The 19,107-nt window shown below is 46.6% G+C and overlaps 1 protein-coding gene across 1 annotated transcript in view; it reads right to left on the reverse strand.

The window, feature by feature from the left end:
* rptor (regulatory associated protein of MTOR, complex 1) overlaps nucleotides 1-19,107 on the reverse strand; it is a 606,910-nt gene that overhangs the window by 190,995 nt on the left and 396,808 nt on the right. The window contains 1 exon segment of the mRNA XM_084318354.1: nucleotides 5,119-5,237. Coding sequence (XP_084174480.1) covers nucleotides 5,119-5,237 — 119 coding nt within the window.

Consider the following 19,107-nt stretch of genomic DNA (forward strand, 5'->3'; position numbering starts at 1 on the left):
GTTGTGTGTGTCATGTGACCTACAACTGGGTTGGACTGGCCACAGAAGCACATGTGTAAGTTTGGACCGGGGCTCTTGGAGAGCCCTCTCTATTCTGTGTTTTTTCCTTAGTAAAAATCAGATAGCAGGTTGGCTCATGCGCTGTGTGAAGCTGTCAGACGTTTCATAGAGCTGACTATGACTGTGTCATACTCTCTTTTTGTCATTACATCGTATCATGGGTGTGGGGTCGTAAAGGGGTGAACTGGTAACCTTTCCTCCCCCTTTTTTCTGTTGGTCAGGGGTAAACCCACCTGTCCTTCAAGGTTCCTGTCACGTTGTGGTTCGGCACGTTACAGGGTGAGGGGGGGGGGGGGGAGGGAGTTTCCTGGTCCCACGGCCTGGAATATTGGGCGTGTGCACCGCAGAAATTCCCCCGCCATAGAGTACGTCACTGTGCGCGTCTCTGTTGGTAGGACTTCCGTGTGCTGTTCAGGTCCATGTGATGGATCTGTTTCGGGGGGTGGTCAGGGCTCCTCCTCACCAAGCTCCTATTCGGGCCTTCTGTGAGTTGGGACTCCTCCTTCCATGTGAGGGAGCCTCCTTCAGAGTACAGAGCCTCCTCCTCAGATTGTCAAGGTGAGTGGACCCTCAAGAAGGAGTCCTACTCTATTGTGTATGTATTCGATTCAATTCGATTATTGAGTGTGTATGGGTTCAGTGCCTCCTCCCTGGAGAGCCCTAAAACCAATTTTTTACATGGCTCAAGGTGCAATATATTCTTTTCAATCTGTACAGCTCGCGTGGGAAGTCTCTCTGGGGATTCCCGTCTCCTTCCTATGGGAGCGTGGTGGGATGTAAAAATGTGAACAATTTTTACCCCTGGCTGTGTAGACTGGGATACATACTGTTGGTGCTTCCTGCTTTTCTATTAAAAAGAGTTGGAGTTAGGAAGTGTCACACCCCTCTTGTCGTTCCCCTGGGCGCCTTGGGGATTCAATGACAGGTCTAAATAGCCTGTTCATTGATGTGGGTGTGTCCCGACACACGTATAGTGCTAGCTCGGGGTGTTCTGTATACAGGCGACTGACTGGCACGCCTTGGTTGCTTGAGGTTAAAACGGCGTTTTTATAAAGCAACTGGGATGGAGGTTTTTCCTCTTCCGACGACCAAATCCGACGACCTGGTTTGGTTATCGACGGATTCTCGTTCATATCTGGGGGATGATGACGGGATGGATCTGAACATATGTAGAGGGGTCTCACGCCCTGGGGGTGGGCCACCGGGCGCGGTTCGCCCGAACGTCTGGGTGGCGCCTTCTTTTCATGTTTAAGATCAACACGCATATCTGCCCCTTCTCCTGGAGTAGGCATGTCGGCGTGGTTAGGGCACAGGACTGGTTCTGGTCACGCTGGTCCGGATCAGTTGAACCCGTTGTCCGCCGGGGATGCAGATCTGCTGTTCTGGTACCCTGAGGGACTTGGGCTTTTTTCAGGGGGAAAAATGCCAGGTCGGTCCGGGTGTCACAGGGTTAAGCGCTATGGAGACCCTGGTTGGGTAAATTTTTTACTCAGCACTGTCGTAATGGCTTACGGCCATGCCAACCTGTACACGCTCGATCTCGTCAGATCTCGGCCGCTACACAGGTTGGTCCTGGTTAGTACTTGGTTGGGAGACCGCCTGGGAATACCAAGTACGGTGTGCTTGGGGCTGGTTCTCCATTCTTTTTCGCTCCTCTCTCACGCATGGCGAAGAGGGGCCTGTTGGGGTGGTCTTTGACCTCCTCTGGTGACCCTGTGCTTCCCGTATCGCCGGGCCTGGTCCGAAGTCATGTTTCGTCGACCCGTAGGCCTGGGTTAACCCTTTTTTGAAAACTGAAACACTTGTACTGCGGTATAGCCGGTGTATACCCGCAGGTGTGTTTTGGAGTTTTTTCTTGAGGGGTTATAGGAACAACCACCGCATTGGGTAACACCAAGGTGGTTGATTCCCTGGTGTGTTGGAGCAGTGTCAACTCCCGGGTTACCCGGTTGAGGGTGCCCCTGCACGTTCATGACATCTGCCAATCGTGTCAGCCTTCTCTGCCTCAACCCCTCTGGGTGGGTTTTTTTTAAATGGAGGCTTGGTCATGCAACAACGCCAGCATACGCCCCTTCCGCCGGGGCGGCTGTGTTCAGCTGTCCCCTCTGGCGCCTGTCTCGTCCACAGTCTCCAGGCTAGGGTTAACAGCCTGTTGCCTGGTTTTTCCCCGGTGCGCTGCCTGCTTCCGTTGGTTAACCTTTTTTGTGTGCTTACGGCCATGCTGACTGCCTGTTCTGCAGGGTCAGTGTGCCAGGCGGTGTACTATTGGGGGGACAGGGCCCACTCGGCTGAGGGGCCTTTGTCCGAATACGCTGGCGATGTGGGGGGCGGGGTCACTAAGTGTCATCATGGACTTCTCCGGGCCCCCGTTCCAGGGGGTCCAGTCCCTTTGGTGGGTCTGGGTCTTCCTTCGCGCTCCGCTGCTACGGCCTTGCCACGGGGTTGGGTTTGCCCTTGACCCCGTGATTCTGGGGGCAGTAACGAGGTTGTTCCCTCCCTCCGGGTGGCATGCGGGTTGTGCGTGTGTGTAGTCGTGGGGTCAAGCCACGGTCTGCTCACCCTGTGCGTTGAGTTGCTTGAGTGCCTCTTCACACGGTCGGGTCCGTCGCCCTCCCGTGAAGCCCCCAATAGGGGGGGTCGGGGGGGCTCGGCCCTCCCTGTTCTGATGGTTGTGGGGGGCTTTCAGCCGGGTGTATTTGTCGGCCGATGGCTCTCGCTCGGCCTCCCTTGTGCAGAGAGTGACGCCGAGCGAGAGCTATACGATACAGAACGTTAGGTTATGACTATAACCAAGTTCTGTTAGTATAGCGACGCTCGGCGTCCGACGCCGCTGCAGCCCTTGATCTCGCCTTGTGGTGAAAGCTTGGGAAGGAGGCGAGTGGGTGGCCCCACCCCTGCTTATATGGGTAAGCTGATAGGGGTGTGGTCAGACAAATATTGGGATTAAAGGTACATTGTGGTCTTTATTCAGTGCGCGTGCACGTGTGCGAGGACAGTGCAGAGAGTGACGCCGAGCGTCGCTATACTAACAGAACTTGGTTATAGTCATAACCTAACGTATATTATACCACATTGACTGGGAAGACTCTGAGCAGTGTGGATTATGTGTTTTGGATATATAACGTTGGATCAATAAACGCGATCAATATTTGGAATGGCGATCAGGAATTGGATTAATCTTTTTGCAGGATGTGAGGTAAAGACTATGTTACCAATCTTGGGTTAATCAAATGTTTCTTTCACAGCGATCACAACGTGTCTGTGTGTGTGTGTGCGTGCCGTTGGCGCCGACCAATGCACGGATAAGCGATTTTTCAGCCCGCTTCTGTATCGTGCATGAGGACACATATACTATCGATAATCTAGCGTTTATTTGAAAACTATTCATAAATCTGCCAAAGAATTACAACGTGTTTTGTGTATTCCACTAGAGGGCTATTATCGCGTATTTCTCTGGAATTACTAGAAATCACCAAAACTATACTTGTATTAAAAAAAAAAAAAAAAAAAGATTTAAAACAAAACGGTATAAAACGGAAATTTACCGATGAAAAAACAATCTGTTTTGTACATGTTGACTGCAAGCAACTCATTGATAAGCGACGGGTGTATTAGACCCATAGCCATAATTTAAGATATATTTTAAGCACTCGCAAATCTCCCACTCCTCCCATTGATTAAAGCGATGGCGTTCTACCGCCTTCTGGCGCACTTAAGCGGTGGCGTCCAATGAGTTAAAGGTAAACTTTTTTTTTTACCAAATAAATGAGAAGCATGTTTAAATCAGCAATGCCTCCCCTCTCTCTCCTAGCTCTAACTGTCACTGTCAAAATAATGTGCCTGATGTCAAACTGCCTCATTCTTTCAGTTCTTGCATGACTACGTCCTTGAGAATAACTAGGCTATATCTTATGCTGATGTATGGTATTTTTGGAGTGTTAAATAAAAAATAAAAAATAAAAAACAACATATACCGAACCGAAAACCGTGACACCAAAAGCTGATACGAACCGAACCGTAGATTTTGTGAACCGTTCCACCCCTAGTATATACAGAACTATTGTACATGCATTAATACAGAGTTATACGGGTAGACTATATGAGGTAGGTAGGGCTGTCCCCGACTAAGGATTTGGATAGGCCAAAATTTGCTGTTAGTCGACTATTAGTCGACTAAAATAAAAAAATTAAATAAAAAAAGTATAATATTTTTTTTATCATTCCATTTGGGCTGTGGGGGGTGCTTAATGTCTGAAGGAGTCGACTGAAGGCTTCTTGTCCTCTGCAAAATCATGCAATTGGTCCATTGATGGATACATCTTGATATTAGTGTGTTCATTAGATGGGTGAAATCCTCTTTCAGTGCCTCTGTGCCTGTTTTCGTAGGCAATTAGCCTCTGGTATGCGTGCCATTAGCGTTAGCCACGCTTCTAGGCCTCTTTTCTTTTGGAAAGAATGATAAAAAAAAATAAATAAAAATTATAATTATTGTATTTGTATTCGACTAAGAGGTTGGCAGTAGACTACGGCTCCTTTCGACCAATTAGTCGACTAATCGACTAATAGGGGTCAGCCCTAGAGGTAGGTAGTTATTATTATAGATTACTATGATTACATTACATTCCAGATGCTAGCCAGCATCCTGGTTTAGGTGTTGTGCACGCACTTTCATATCCTGATCACTAACATGGCCGTACACATGGTTGAATGTTGCGTATCGCCGTGGAAACGGAACTTACAGAGACCACAAAGCAAACGGGACAAAGTGTTTACATGCCTCTGGATCGTGGCTAACGGCTGCATTATCAGCAGCGATTGTATTCGGGTTTCTTAGAATCGGGATATGCTCTCATACTATATATATCCCGGCTATCATAAACAGAATATGTCGCCGACGTGCGCCAAATCATGAGAAGGAATACTGGAGTATCCTGAATAATCTCAGAATACGAACGTGCATGTACAGTAAACACATCCAATAAGAAAGAAAGAAAAGAAAGAGAGTAGAGTTGGATTTCACAACAAAAGCAAGACAGATGAAAACAATGATGGTTGTACCTTGTATGCGATGCTGTTGAGGACCTTCATAGCCAGGTCTGACACCTCTGGGAAGGGATCCGCTGCCAGGTGGAGCAGCACCCTCCAGATCTGAGTGTAGACGCTGTTAAAGGACACGCCTGGAAGAGACACAACACACACACTGTTGAAGGACACGCCTGGAAGAGACACACAACACACACTGATGAAGGACACGCCTGGAAGAGACACAACAGACACACACACTGATGAAGGACACGCCTGGAAGAGAGACACACACACACTGTTGAAGGACACGCCTGGAAGAGACACACAACACACACACACACACTGTTGAAGGACATGCCTGGAAGAGACACACAACACACACACACACAGACTGTTGAAGGACATGCCTGGAAGAGACACACAACACACTATACTATAGCATTATTGACAACCATATCAGGAAGGCAGCAGGTCCGGACGGCATCCCCGGCCGCGTCCTAAAAGTCTGTGCCGACCAACTGGCCCCAGTATTCACTGACATATTTAACCTGTCCTTAGAACAGGCTGTCATCCCCACCTGCCTGAAGAAGTCCACTATTATCCCTGTACCCAAAAAATCCAAGCCTGCTTGCCTCAACGACTACCGCCCTGTAGCTCTCACCTCCATAGCCATGAAGTGCTTTGAGAAGCTAGTAAAGGGCTACATCTGCTCCTCCCTCCCCATCAACATGGACCCCCTGCAATTTGCATACCGCCCCAACAGGTCCACGGAGGACGCCATATCCCATGTGCTGCACACAGCAGCATCACACCTGGACAAGAGGCAGGGGAACTATGTGAGAATGCTATTCATCGACTACAGCTCGGCATTCAATACCATAGTCCCCTCCATACTCATAGCCAAGCTCAGGGACCTGGGCTTGGGCTATGACCTCTGCCAGTGGGTCTTGGACTTCCTGACTGGCAGACCCCAGGTGGTGAGAGCAGGCAACTGCACCTCCTCATCCATCACCCTCAACATAGGGGCCCCCCAGGGCTGTGTTCTGAGTCCCCTCCTCTACTCCCTGTACACACACGACTGTGTGGCTCAGCGGAGTAGCAATACAATCGTCAAATTTGCTGACGACACAGTGGTGGTGGGCCTGATCTCTGCCAACGACGAGAGGGCCTACCTGGAAGAGGTCAAGGTCCTGGCGGGATGGTGCCAGGAAAACAGCCTCTCCCTGAACGTCAGCAAAACAAAGGAGATGATTGTGGACTTCAGGAGGTCGGGGGTCAAGGACTACAGCCCCCTCAGCATCGACGGGGCACCGGTTGAGAGAGTCAACAGCTTCAAGTACCTCGGAGCCCACATATCCGAGGACTTGAAATGGACCATACACATTAACAGTGTGGTGAAGAAGGCACGACAACGCCTCTACTTCCTCAGGCGCCTAAGGAAGTTCCAAGTCAGCCAGAAGATCCTTAAGAACTTCTACTCATGTACAATAGAGAGCATCTTGACCGGCAACATCACCTCCTGGTTTGGGAATAGCACTGCAAAAGACCAAAGCAGACTACAAAGAGTGACACGTTCAGCCGAACGCACAATTGGAGGGGGGCTCCCCACTCTCCAGAACATTTACAACAAGCGTTGCAAGGGGAAGGCTAAGAGAATTATTAAGGACTCGAGCCACCCGAACAACTGCCTCTTTGAACTGCTGCCGTCAGGCAAGCGACACAGGAGTCTCAAGGCGAGCACAGAAAGACTCAGAAGTAGCTTCTATCCCCAGGCCATCAGGCTGCTAAACGAACAATGAATGAACACTACACAACAACAACCACCAAACACACATAGCACACACATCCACACGCACACACTCACTTTAAACAAACACACTGTAGCACCCACTACACACACTTTATAGCACACACCCACTTTAAACAAACACACTGTAGCACCCACTCCCCACACTTTATATTTATGGATGAAGGATTGCACTACAACTCGTACACCTTACTGTAAATTGTACCTAAAATTGTACCTCATCCCATTTCTGCTTTGCACTAGATAGTACTGCACATTAGTACACTGCATAGTATTGTGTATTGTATATTATATGGTAACTCAGAACATTGTACATATGTCTATACCGAACAACTGTGACCTCATTCTTCTTCTAAATTCATGCTATATTATGTTATTATGTTATTTGATACTATCTTGTCTAGCACAGTCTCTGGAGCGTAACAGTAAGAAGCATTTTGTATGAAAGTATTCTGTACTTCTGTATGACAACTATTAAAGAACTTGAACTTGAAGAACTTGAGAACTTGAACTTGAACCATTCACATACTAATTTGTACTGTATAAAGACACACACACCAACAACCATTCACACACTAACGTGTACTGTATAAATGGACAGGGACACACACACCACAACCATTATTCACATGTCCAGAGGTAATTATGTTATGCATATTGATTTGTTTTATTGTTTACACTGCTTTTTACTACCTGTACCCAGTGATGCAGTCGTAATATGGGAAATGCCCAAACGCCACGTGCACGCGCACACATGTTCCCTCGGTTGCGCACAGAACAGATGATTATTATGCATAACAATGTTTTAAATGTAATTGTAGTTACAATTTCTTTAATTGAATTAACTTAAACTAGAAAAGTAAATACTAACTAAATTAACAATGTAACTTAGAGTTAGTTTACAGAAGTAAACTAAAAGAAGTTTCCTTCAGACTAAAGCACAACTTGTCTCATCCTTCCAGTCGGGCACCAACCCCCCACCAATTGGTAGCCTACAGGGCTTGTATTTTGGTTTGGCACTTCTCGTTGTTATGCTATCGGTATCCTATTATTATGCAAAGTCTAGGTGATAAGTGCCGGCCGGGTACTTATCGCACGGCGTGACGAGTCCAGTGACAATTGTGAAAGCATTTTTGTGTGCGCTCGTGCACATCATTGCACGCACTTCTGCCTCAGTGACCTACCTAAACGGCGTTTAACCGTGTTTGTGCACGACTGCATGCCTGCCTGTACCTCCCTGCTGCTATGATGCCTGAATTTCCCGAAGGGGATCAATAAAGGAATATCTTATCTTAACATACTAAATGTGTACTGTATAAATGGACAGGGACACACACACACACACTAACTTGTACTGTATAAAAGGACAGGGACACACACACACACACCCTAAGAACAATCATTTACATACTAACTTGTACTGTATAAAAGGACAGACACACTTCTCCTTGATATCACCGCCCAAGTCCATTGGCCCGGCGATGCTAACTGCTCAGTGTTAATGAACCATCATCTCCTTAGCATCGGGCCATCATGCACCCTGGTCATTGCCCCCCCCCTCTCTGTGTCACTCCCTCATCTGCTGAAGCATCCGAGGGAGAATGGCCAGTGGCGTCAGCTAATGTGCATCGTTAATCAACACGCATGCGATACAGGCAGCTGTTCCCTGCCCGGTGCTCCACTGCTGTCAGCCGCCATTATCCTATAAGTATAACCCACATCACCAGGTCATCTCGACACTCATCACCGTGTCCTTTATGAGAAGGTTGGTTGGCCCTCTCCGACTGGTATTTGTTCATTTTTAAGGCCCTTATTGGTAAGCTACCTCCTCATACTACATCATTATTGGAATGCGATTGTGGAACCTATGGAACCCGTTCTAATGACTGGTTGGTCCTTAACTCATTCAACGGCAGTCACTAGTATAGTCGGGTTAACTCGCCGACCGTTCAGCGGCAATCACGAGCATAGTCCGGTTTTGGTTGTTATTTCTTTTATTAGCTATATCCATTCATTTTCATCCATCCAGCCTGATGTTATCATTGGGAATGGGTCTGAGCTCGCAAAAGGGCAAATACCGCCGCCTACGCCTTCCAGCTGGTATTGCACTCCATTGGAAATGGTGTAGTTTCTTTTCTGGGACGATCCGAGCCGTGCGGGTGGGGTTCAAATACTCAGGGGAGGTAGTCATCAACAACGATGGCATGGAACAGTAACCCCGCCTGCCCGTTCATGTGTAACGCTCTGTAATGTGGGACGGACCTCCACGAGCAGTATTTGGAATGGCGATCAGATAATTGGATTATTTCTTTGGCATTACATCAGATACCAGGTAAGAACACTATATATAAAATCTTGCGTTGATCTGATATTTCTTTCTACCCCGATCGAAGCTGTCTCAGTGTGTGTGGCTGTGTGCCGTTGGGTGGGAGGAGGTGGCGGGGGAGCCCCGCGGTCCAGGGCTCTTTTCATTCTTGCATGAGGAAGGATAATAATGATGATCTAGCGTTGATTTCAGGAAGATTCGATAATCAGGCGAAAAATTACAACGTGTTTAGTGTATTCCACTAAAGGGCTATTATCGCGTCTTTTTCTGGAATTACTCAGAAGCACCAAAACTATATTCATATTCAAAACGGTATAAAACAGAAATGTACAGATGAAAAAACAATCTGTTTCGTGGATGTTGACTGGAAGCAACTCACTGACAGTCGACGGGTGTATTAGACCCATAGATATAATATAAGATATATTTTAAGCACTCGCAAGTGAACAAAGCGCCCCATTGACTTACAGCCCTGGCATAATAGCGCCCTCTGGCGCCCCGACCCGTGGCGCAGAATGAGTTAAGGTCCCCAGAGTTTGCTCGGAACAGCGTGAATCTGTATTTAGCTATGATGCCCCTCTAGCTCATGGAATGAACTTCAACAGTCCTTAACTCATTAATGGCCAGACCCGAGATATCTCGGGTTAACTCGCCATGCGTTGGCTGCCAGACCCGAGATTTCTGGGGTTTTGATCCTTTGATCTTTTTCCTCTGATCCCCGTTCTAAATCATCATCCGGATCATTCTAGCCGTCCCTGGCTCGTTTGTATATGTTTGAATTGCAATGCCAATCGACTATCACCAGGTGGCAGTATTGTCTGTGTCTGAACTGGAATGGCTTGGTGTTGATACACGGCCTCACATTTGTTTCCCTTGGTAGTGGCCCCTCCTCCTGCTTGAACAGAATTTGTTTCCATGGTACACTACAACTAGTGTCTGTCAAATGCGCCACACCATTGCCTCCACAGCTATAATACAGAACACACACACAGCTTCGCAAACATAGTGAAACACAGCAGAAATTACTATCAAAGCCGGCCATCTAGCGGTAAAGATAAGCGATATGCATGGCAGTCAAAGAGTTATTTAAGGCTTGAGATTCTCCCCTCTGTTTCAGAGTTTAAAACCTTGATCTCCAACCTTTGTCAATCAAGTTGTAGGTGTTTTAATTGATTGTTATCCTCGCTCTTTGTCTCATCTTGTTGTCTTATTGTTATGATTTAATATGCTTTTTTTCTAATCTCTGTATGTACACTCGACATGACTGTAAAAGAGGGACACCTCAGTTGCCTTTCGAGTTTCTATAAAGGTTTGAAATTAAATAAAATCTCCTACTGCCAGGCCCGTGTCTCCCGTTCCCTCTCGCGTTTTCCTTGGCGTTGTCTTTGCACCTCACTCTATTCAGTGTTCTCTCTTTTCATTCTCGCGCCTTCACCCGTTTATTTATCTACAGATTTTTCATTCCGTCCTGTCATTTCTTCTTCCGACAGCGTCACCCTTTTTTCGTACACATCCGTCATTCAAGACAACGATCAGATGTAACGGCATCGCTCCCAGTGGAAGTCTAAGACAGAGAGAAGTGGTTAGCATTGTCGAGTGTGTGAAAGAACTCCGCTGTGCTACTAACACTAGCTTGATCCACTTAGTGTGGGGGAAGACTCCCTTTCCGTGCCACCCTCCCCCAGCCTAGCTCTATTGACTCCAAGCTCTGTATGCCTCACATAATGTATACAAAGTTCTACAATGAACCGCAGCGGATTAAACTTGTCCTAACAAATGATTGCGAGTTTGCGTCGAAAGGGATCAACAGAAAGCTCAGAGAGTCTCGACAAAGGAAGGCTGGTGGGGTGAAAACACAAGCCGCTGCTGAAATACAGTATAGAATGACCCTTTTCTCTGCAAATTCTCTTTTAAAATCCTCCAGTTGACAAACGCTCAGTGCTGCCACCACTGGTCGCCAATAAGATCAGCGCTTTGACCCGTCAGGTTAAGGGTGAGAGTAATGTGTCTTATTAGCGGATTTGAAAGGAGACTTTGGAGAGAAAAGGGTAATTCTATACTGTATTTCAGCAGCGGCTTGAGTTTTCACCCCACCAGCCTTTGTCGAGACTCTTTGAGCTTTATGTTGATCCCTTCGAAAACACAATGTGAACTTGCAATGACTAGCTAGTGTGACCGGTGTAATTAGACTGCGTTGTGTTTAAGATGGTGACAGACAGGGTACGGTTGGTTGTCTTTAGCCGAATGATGACGTATTTATTTGGCAGGCCTGTTAGGTTACAAAGACACAAAATGCAGCAGCATTAGGGGTACAGTCATGGCGTCTGCAGCACGAGCTGTCTCATACCAGGGAGACACTCACGTAATAGAATTACACATTAGAATACAACATTAGAAAAATACATTGGAAAAATAAACAATTCAAAACAAAACGGACCAAAACATGAGCTACTGTACAAACATACCTGTTAGGTTACAAAGACACAAAATGCAGCAGCATTAGGGGTACAGTCATGGCATCTGCAGCACAAGCTGCGATTGAGAAAAACGTCCATTAGCATGTTACGAGTGCACGTGCTGTGTGGGAACCCCCTACATGCTAGCTACTAAAGTGCATTTATCAAGTTCCCTAACACGGTCAAATCTCCCGCAAAACAACTGCACAGGTACACATTATCAACATGAGTTACATTACAAACTCGTTTCACAGTTTAGGAATATAATGTACAATATTTAACAACTTTTAGACCGAAATCTAACAATGAACATGGAGCAAGCTCTTACCCGTCTCATACCAGGGAGACACTAACCTGCTAACCAGGAACCAGACAAAATACGTGCTGCGGGAGGGAGGTGCCGATTTCAAAATAAAAGACTTGGCTCCCAAAAGTGGCAATAAATAATACGAAAGCAATAAAATAAAAACAAAGCAATAAAATAAAACATTAAGGATTGAGGCGGTTAGGTGGCGTAGCGGAGATTGCGTTCGTCACCAACCCCGGAGCTGTGAGCTGGATTCGCCTGTTCGAATCCAGCTCACAGCTCCGGGGTTGTCACCAGCTTGGCTGGCCGTTCACACTAATACAATTGGCTGTATTAGAGGGTGGGAGAAGCTGGCGGGGTGGGTCCGGGTCGTTGTAAACAGCGACTCCTACAGTTCTTTCTGGGCGCCTGCTAAGCGCGGATAGGACCTGAGTGGGATAGTGTGATCCTTCCACACGCTACGCCCTCTCAGGGAGGATCCGCGCTGCCAGGTGAAAAGAAGCGGTTGATTGGCTGGACGTGTGACGGAGGAAGCACGTGATAGCCTCCACTCTCCCAGATGATCTGACTGTGGGGGGTAAGTGTGCAGCGACCAGGAAGGGGATTGGGAATTGGCATACGACTAACATTGGGATGGGAGAAAATCGGAGGAAAATGGAAAAAAAAAAAAAAAAAAAAAAAACATTAAGGATTATTAGTGGAATGTATTAACACTTTGGCTGCCGGGAACCGTCTTTAGACGTCTTTGCTGGCCATGCTAAAGTTGCCGGAGGACGCGTTACGTCGTCCTTATATCAATATTTAAAAAATCTGCGATCGGATTCATATGTCCCCTCCGCTGGCCTGAGATCCACCAGCAGGACCCACTGAGCTCTCTGGCGGTTCAGGAGCGCCATCTGGTGGCCGATCGGCGCAATCGCCAAACAGGATGTGGCATAGAGGTTGTGCTAGACGTCCGTAGTCCTTCCGGGCGCTCGCTATAGGTCATGGGACTCTGGCTCGTCACGCTACACGGTGATCGATTGGCAATAACTCGATAAACAACATGATTTGGACGTATATACCATTATACAAGCTGGAGATGGACCGGGTAAAAATATATCCCATAATGATAAGATTTCTACTCTACGATGATCGCCCAACGGCGCGCGGAGACTGGGGTGAGTTTCAGCGTGTAACGTTACCGTCTTCGATACTAACTGCTATTATCAACATTTGACCCACATTAGATGATTGGTATAACGCTGCCCACGGAATTATAAACGCCCCCTCGCCCATCCGGTCAACATCAGATGACGTGTAGTAACTTCTAGAAGTACGTCTAGTTGGAATTTTTTATATCGCGCTGATTGCCATCAAACTGTATTTCATCATCAATATAATGCATTTGGGGCTATATATCACGTTCTGGAGAAAGCTGCAGAAAGAGATGAAAACATACTTATACATTAGACCATACTTTACTATGAATATGTGAATGAAAAAGTTTAACGTTGCTACACAATGAACAATACATATAGGACTTTGAATGGGCCATAATAATGGCAATGTAGCAATAGAATTTAAAAAGTTATAGCCCTGCAAAGAAGGGGACTTTCTCCATAGACAAATAGCGCTGGCAATCTATGGTATATCATGAATTTAACCTTAGGCAGCCAAAGTGTTAAAGTGTATTTTGTGATGGGGTGTAATTATCCATACAAGGCAACAAGGCACACTAGGACGACTTTTGACTTAACCTTCAGAATCCGCAACGGTTCATCAATAGAGCTACCCCCCCGGCACTCAAAGTGGCTCGTCATGGCACACTGCCTCCACACCGAACCCTTCTCCCTGCTCTATTTGCTGTGTCATATCTACGTTATCGCTCTCACTCCATATATATATACCCTTTGCTTTATCTGTCATCATTAATCTGTTGTTTTTATCTGTCTTTCTCAGTGTCGGCTGTGGAGACAGCAGTGGAGATATTCCCATCATGCGGTCGGTAGCCTCTCCTCTCCTCTTATCTCTCTCTCTACCATCCAAGGGGGAACGTCTCGACTTCGTCTCTTAGAACCCCTCTCTTCCCTTTCTTCATCGCTTTCTCCATCTCTCCTTTTCTCGCCAGCACGACACAGGCGTACGGAGGAGTGGGAAGCGGAGGCCGTGGACTGTGAATCGCATGGGGGGGGGTTTGAAAAGAAGGCAGGGCACCGCCACATCCATACGGCTTACCTTTAGCTGTGCATGCCGGCTACCTCGCTGACGCGCTGCGGCTCGCACGCATGCCGTGTCACACGGACAGCTGCTGCGGCGCTGCTCCTGCCTGTCTCTCTACACCCAGTTTGACTTTGATAATGACCATCAATAATGGATTGTTGTGTCATCCATCCTTGATGAGTGGTCCGAAAAGTGAAGTCTTGTCGGGTAATTTTAGTTTTTCCCTCATTCAGAAAGAGAAAGAGAGTGAGAGAAAGAGAGAGAGTGAGAGAAAGGGAGAGATAGAGAGAGAAAGAGAGCGAGAAAATGACCTTCACCTGATGTTCTGTTAACCTATTAACACTTTGATCGCCGGGGTTAAATTCATAATTTACCATCCCTCACCAGCCCTATTTAACATGGAGAAGTTCCCCTTCTTTGCAGGGCTATAACTTTTTAAATTGTATTGCTAAATTGACATTACTATGGCCCATTCAACGTCCTATATCTATTGTTCAGGGTGTAGCAACGTTATACTTTTTCATTCACATATTCATACTAAAATACGGTCTAAAGTATAAGTATGTTTTTATCGTTTTCTGCAGCTTTCTCCAGAACTTGATTTATAGCCCTAAATGCATTATATTGATGATCAAATACAGTTTGGTAGGAATCTGTGCGAGATAAAAAACTTCAACTGTACGTGGTTCTAGGAGTTACTACGTATGATCTGATGTTGACCGGATGGGGGGGGGGGGGTCGTTTATAATTCCGTGGGCAACGTTATATCATTCATCTAGTGTGGGTGATATGATCATTAGAGCAGTTAGTATCGAAGACGTTAACAAATAACGCTGAAACTCACCGTAGCTTCCTCGTAGCGTTGGGAGATGAGCGTGGAACAGACATTTTTCTATTTTGGGAAATATCCGATCCATTTCCAGGTTGTATAATAGTATATACGTCCAAATCATGTTGTTTATCGAGTTATTGGTAACGGATCACTATCCGTTGTGATCAGCTCGAGTCCTGGGACTATTAGCGAGTGATCGGACCGAATTGAAATGAGCACCAGCTTCCACTTCCTGTTTCTGCCCTGGGCGATCTGCCGATCGGCCACCAGATGGCGATCTTGAACCGTTGTAGAGTTGAGAGGGGCTCAACAGTACATCTCATGTCTCTGGGGGAGAAATATGATTTCGATCACAGATTTTTGAAATATTGATATTGTCCAGCGTCTTCGGCAGAATGAGCATGGCGGGGAAAGACGTGTTTCAGCGTTTTCCGGCGATTAAAGTGTTAACATAATATAATTACAGCCTACATGGGTTTTATGCTATGACTATAGTACGCATGTTAGGGCTGGGCAATTAATCGAAAAAAAATCACGATCTCGATTCATAGACCTACTGTATGCAATCTCATTTCTAAGTTATGATGATTTTTTTTATAAAAGAATATATATATTAATATATTTTTGTTTTACTTTTTACTTTACTTTTTAAATGATTTTATTGAAAAATAAGAATTGAGAGAATCGTGATCTCAATTCTTAGAGAGAAAAATCGTGATTCACATTTTAGCAAGAAACGCCCAGCCCTAACGCATGTAGCCTCCACTTTCTCCTTTTAACGTGCACCGACCCAATCGTATACGACCTGGCGTGCCCTTTGGCGGAACGCACAAAGTCACGGCACTTTGCGAGCGTCTAGCGTAACCACTAGTGTCTAGTGTAACCACTACAGAAAAATGTGAGTACACAAGTTCAACTCAAGTTCAGACCGGTTACTCGATTTCATTAGCACTAAGTGAATTTCGTTTTTTGCATTAGTAACTTCAGAATGTTATCTTTCAAAAGAGACCAGGCGTATGCATGTGCTATATAAGTATAAAGATTTGCTAAAAAAGTTTGCAGTCCACACAGTGCCACGCCTCTTACTCATCGTTAACCCCTCATGCCACCTATTAACCCCATGTAAACAGTCACCTTGTTTGTAGAGCTATAACCATATTCTATATTATAGCTATGGATACAGTACTATAGTCATTTGACACTGGGTTTCTTCCGGTCAAGATGCAAAAAATAAATATTTTTCCATCCATCCGTGGTATACCGGCATTGCAGGATCAGGCTAGAATTTACGTCAAATCGCTCTTACCTTCGGCCGAAAGTAATCCAAAAAGAATATTCCAATTTCTTGATCGCCATCTGGTAGATCCAATCCCCATTTGATCGACGTTATAAACGACCATAACATATGGATCAAGCATAATTGACGGGCTTCAATGTAACCAGCTGAACTGTGTGTTTCGCCGAGAACAAGAAATGAAATCCGAGACCTGGAGTCATTCCACAGCTGAGGATACAATGTTAGAAATGTAGCTTGATAGGCGGTTAGGTGGCCGAGCGGAGATTGCGTTCGTCACCAGCCCCGGAGCTGAGCTGGATTTGCCTGTTCGAATCCAGCTCACAGCTCCGGGGTTGTCACCAGCTTGGCTGGCCGTCTGCACTGATACAATTGGCTGTATCAGAGGGTGGGAGAAGCTGGCGGGGTGGGTCCGGGTCGTTGTAAACAGCGACTCCTACAGTTCGGTCGGGGCGCCTGCTAAGCGCGGATTGGACGTGAGGGGGATAGTGTGGTCCTCCCACACGCTACGCCCTCTCAATGAGAATCCGCGCTGCCAGGTGAAAAGAAGCGGTGATTGGCTGGACGTGTGTCGGAGGAAGCACGTGGTAGCCTCCACTCTCCCAGATGATCTGACTGTGGGGGGTAAGTGCGCAGCGACCAGGAAGGGACTGGGAATTGGCATACGACTAACATTGGGATGGGAGAAAATCGGAGGAAAATGGAGGGGGAAAAAGACCAGTAAAAAAAAATGTAGCTTGATACCGCCGCCTGGTAGGATGCGGACGGTACTGCACCTTCGGATTCCCACTATGCATTTTTCAGCCAACACACAGCACCCTGCGAATGAATCGGGTATTAAAATCGAAAAGGAAAAACGACCCAGAAACGAGTATCGTTTATGGCACTGAACCGTTGGGGCACAGAAACGAGCAACCTCTGGCGCCCAATGTGTTAACATGGGTGCCAAAATGAAAAGCAAGAGGTTCAGGTAGGCGGTGTGTCCCAGGCCTAAGTTAAGATGGAGGGTGACCCTGTTATCCTTGCAGGCCCCTCCCCCCCATCAGACTGCTCCCTTGGGGGGTACCTTGGCCACAGCGGTGGTACTAATCACTACACTTCAAAGAGAGAGGAGGAATGGAAGAGTGAGAGAGACAGAAAGAGAGAAAGAGAGAAAGAAAGAAAGAAAGAAAGAAAGAAAGATAAAGAGAGAGGGGGGGGGGCAGGAAGTCATTACTTAAATCCATGGCACTAGTGTGGCTGGTTGAGTGAGAGGGAGTGATTCTAGATTAAAAAAAATTGTGATAGAGGGCAAAGATGTAGGCAGAACATGAAAAACAGGGAGAGGAGAGGGCAGAGAGCCTGAGCGAGGAGGAGAGGCGGGAAAAGCAGCGAGGATAAGAAGAGGGCGGGAGACGCGGTGCGATAGCGAGAGAGGTGATGATGCTGTAGCCTGAGGACCAGGCTGTGATTAGGACCAGCTACTGTAGCCGCAGCAGAAAGCAGCCAAGTGATGGATGTGAAATGCGGTTTCCTCTCCCGTTTGAACTGCCTCCCTATATCACCAGCCACACAAGTTATCACTGCGCTGTCAACAAGGTCCACGGAGAGAATATGATGGCAGACATTATTCACTGGAATCAAATGCCTCACCTATGCCTTGTCCCGGTTTGACGCCTGCATCGTTCAAGAATTTAAACATTATCGTTTTATACCCCTTTTTTATATTAATATACAATTCTGAAAGATACTAAAGAATACATTTACGGGGCGCCAGGGTGGTGCACCACGTAACTGCGCTGCAGTGTAACGCACCCGTCCCGGGTTCGACTCCCGGACCTGGAGACCTATGCTACATGTCTTCCCCCATATCTTCTCCCAACTTTCCTTTCTGCCGGGTCTATCTGAAATAAGGCAATAAAATGTCGAAAACAAATCTTAAAAGAATCTGTAAAAGAATACATTTACAGTGTGATAGTGAGTTTTGGTGCTTCATCTGCAAAAAGGTGAAAATGGTTGACGTACATATAGAAACAAAATGCATTATAAGCTTTAAAATCTGCAAGGGGTGAAGCATGTTTGTAAGTACATTTAAGCCGTGCTCAGCCCCTGAACTTAAGGCGACCGTGTTTAACCTATTTGCTCGCCCGATATGGGAGAGCATCTCAAACCCACTGACACAGGTGGAAGAGGAGCCAAGTCCTTACTGTGGCAAAAACGCAATATTCAGAATGCCTGAGTTGTTCTAGGTGCACCGAGGAGGGATTCGCTGGCAAGGACATTTTCCATCAGGTGTTTGTGCTTTAGGTTACTTTAGGTAAAAAAGGGAGAGGAAAAATAAACTCATATTCCGTATAACACAACTGTTAGCCAATGAAAGTCTGGTCTCTGCTGGCCAGAGTGAAGCCTCTCTGTGGCCCGTCTGGCCCGCAGTCAGCCCCCCCCCCCTTGCTTCCAGGACAATCATCTATATGCTCATGGCCTCTGGCCATAGCTAATGTTACCCAAATAACTTTACTGTGAAATGTAGAAGCCACCACTTCATTAAAGGCGGTAAAACAATTGTATTGTATATATGAGCCTAGACTCTAGAGTATAGGCAATGGAATTCAGAGTGTATACAGTGTGGTGAGTGTGAGAGAGAGAGAGAGAGAGAGAGAGAGAGAGAGAGAGAGAGAGAGAGAGAGAGAGGAATATAGAGGGAGGGAGAGAGATAGAGAGGGAGGGAGTGAAAAAAGAGGGAGATAGAGGAATAGAGAGGGAGGGAGAGAGAGGGAGAGAAAGAGGAATAGATAGGGAGGGAGGGAGAGAGAGAGGGA

Source organism: Notolepis coatsorum (assembly GCF_963971535.1).
Source record: "Notolepis coatsorum genome assembly, chromosome: 7".
NCBI classification, from domain to species: domain Eukaryota; kingdom Metazoa; phylum Chordata; class Actinopteri; order Aulopiformes; family Paralepididae; genus Notolepis; species Notolepis coatsorum.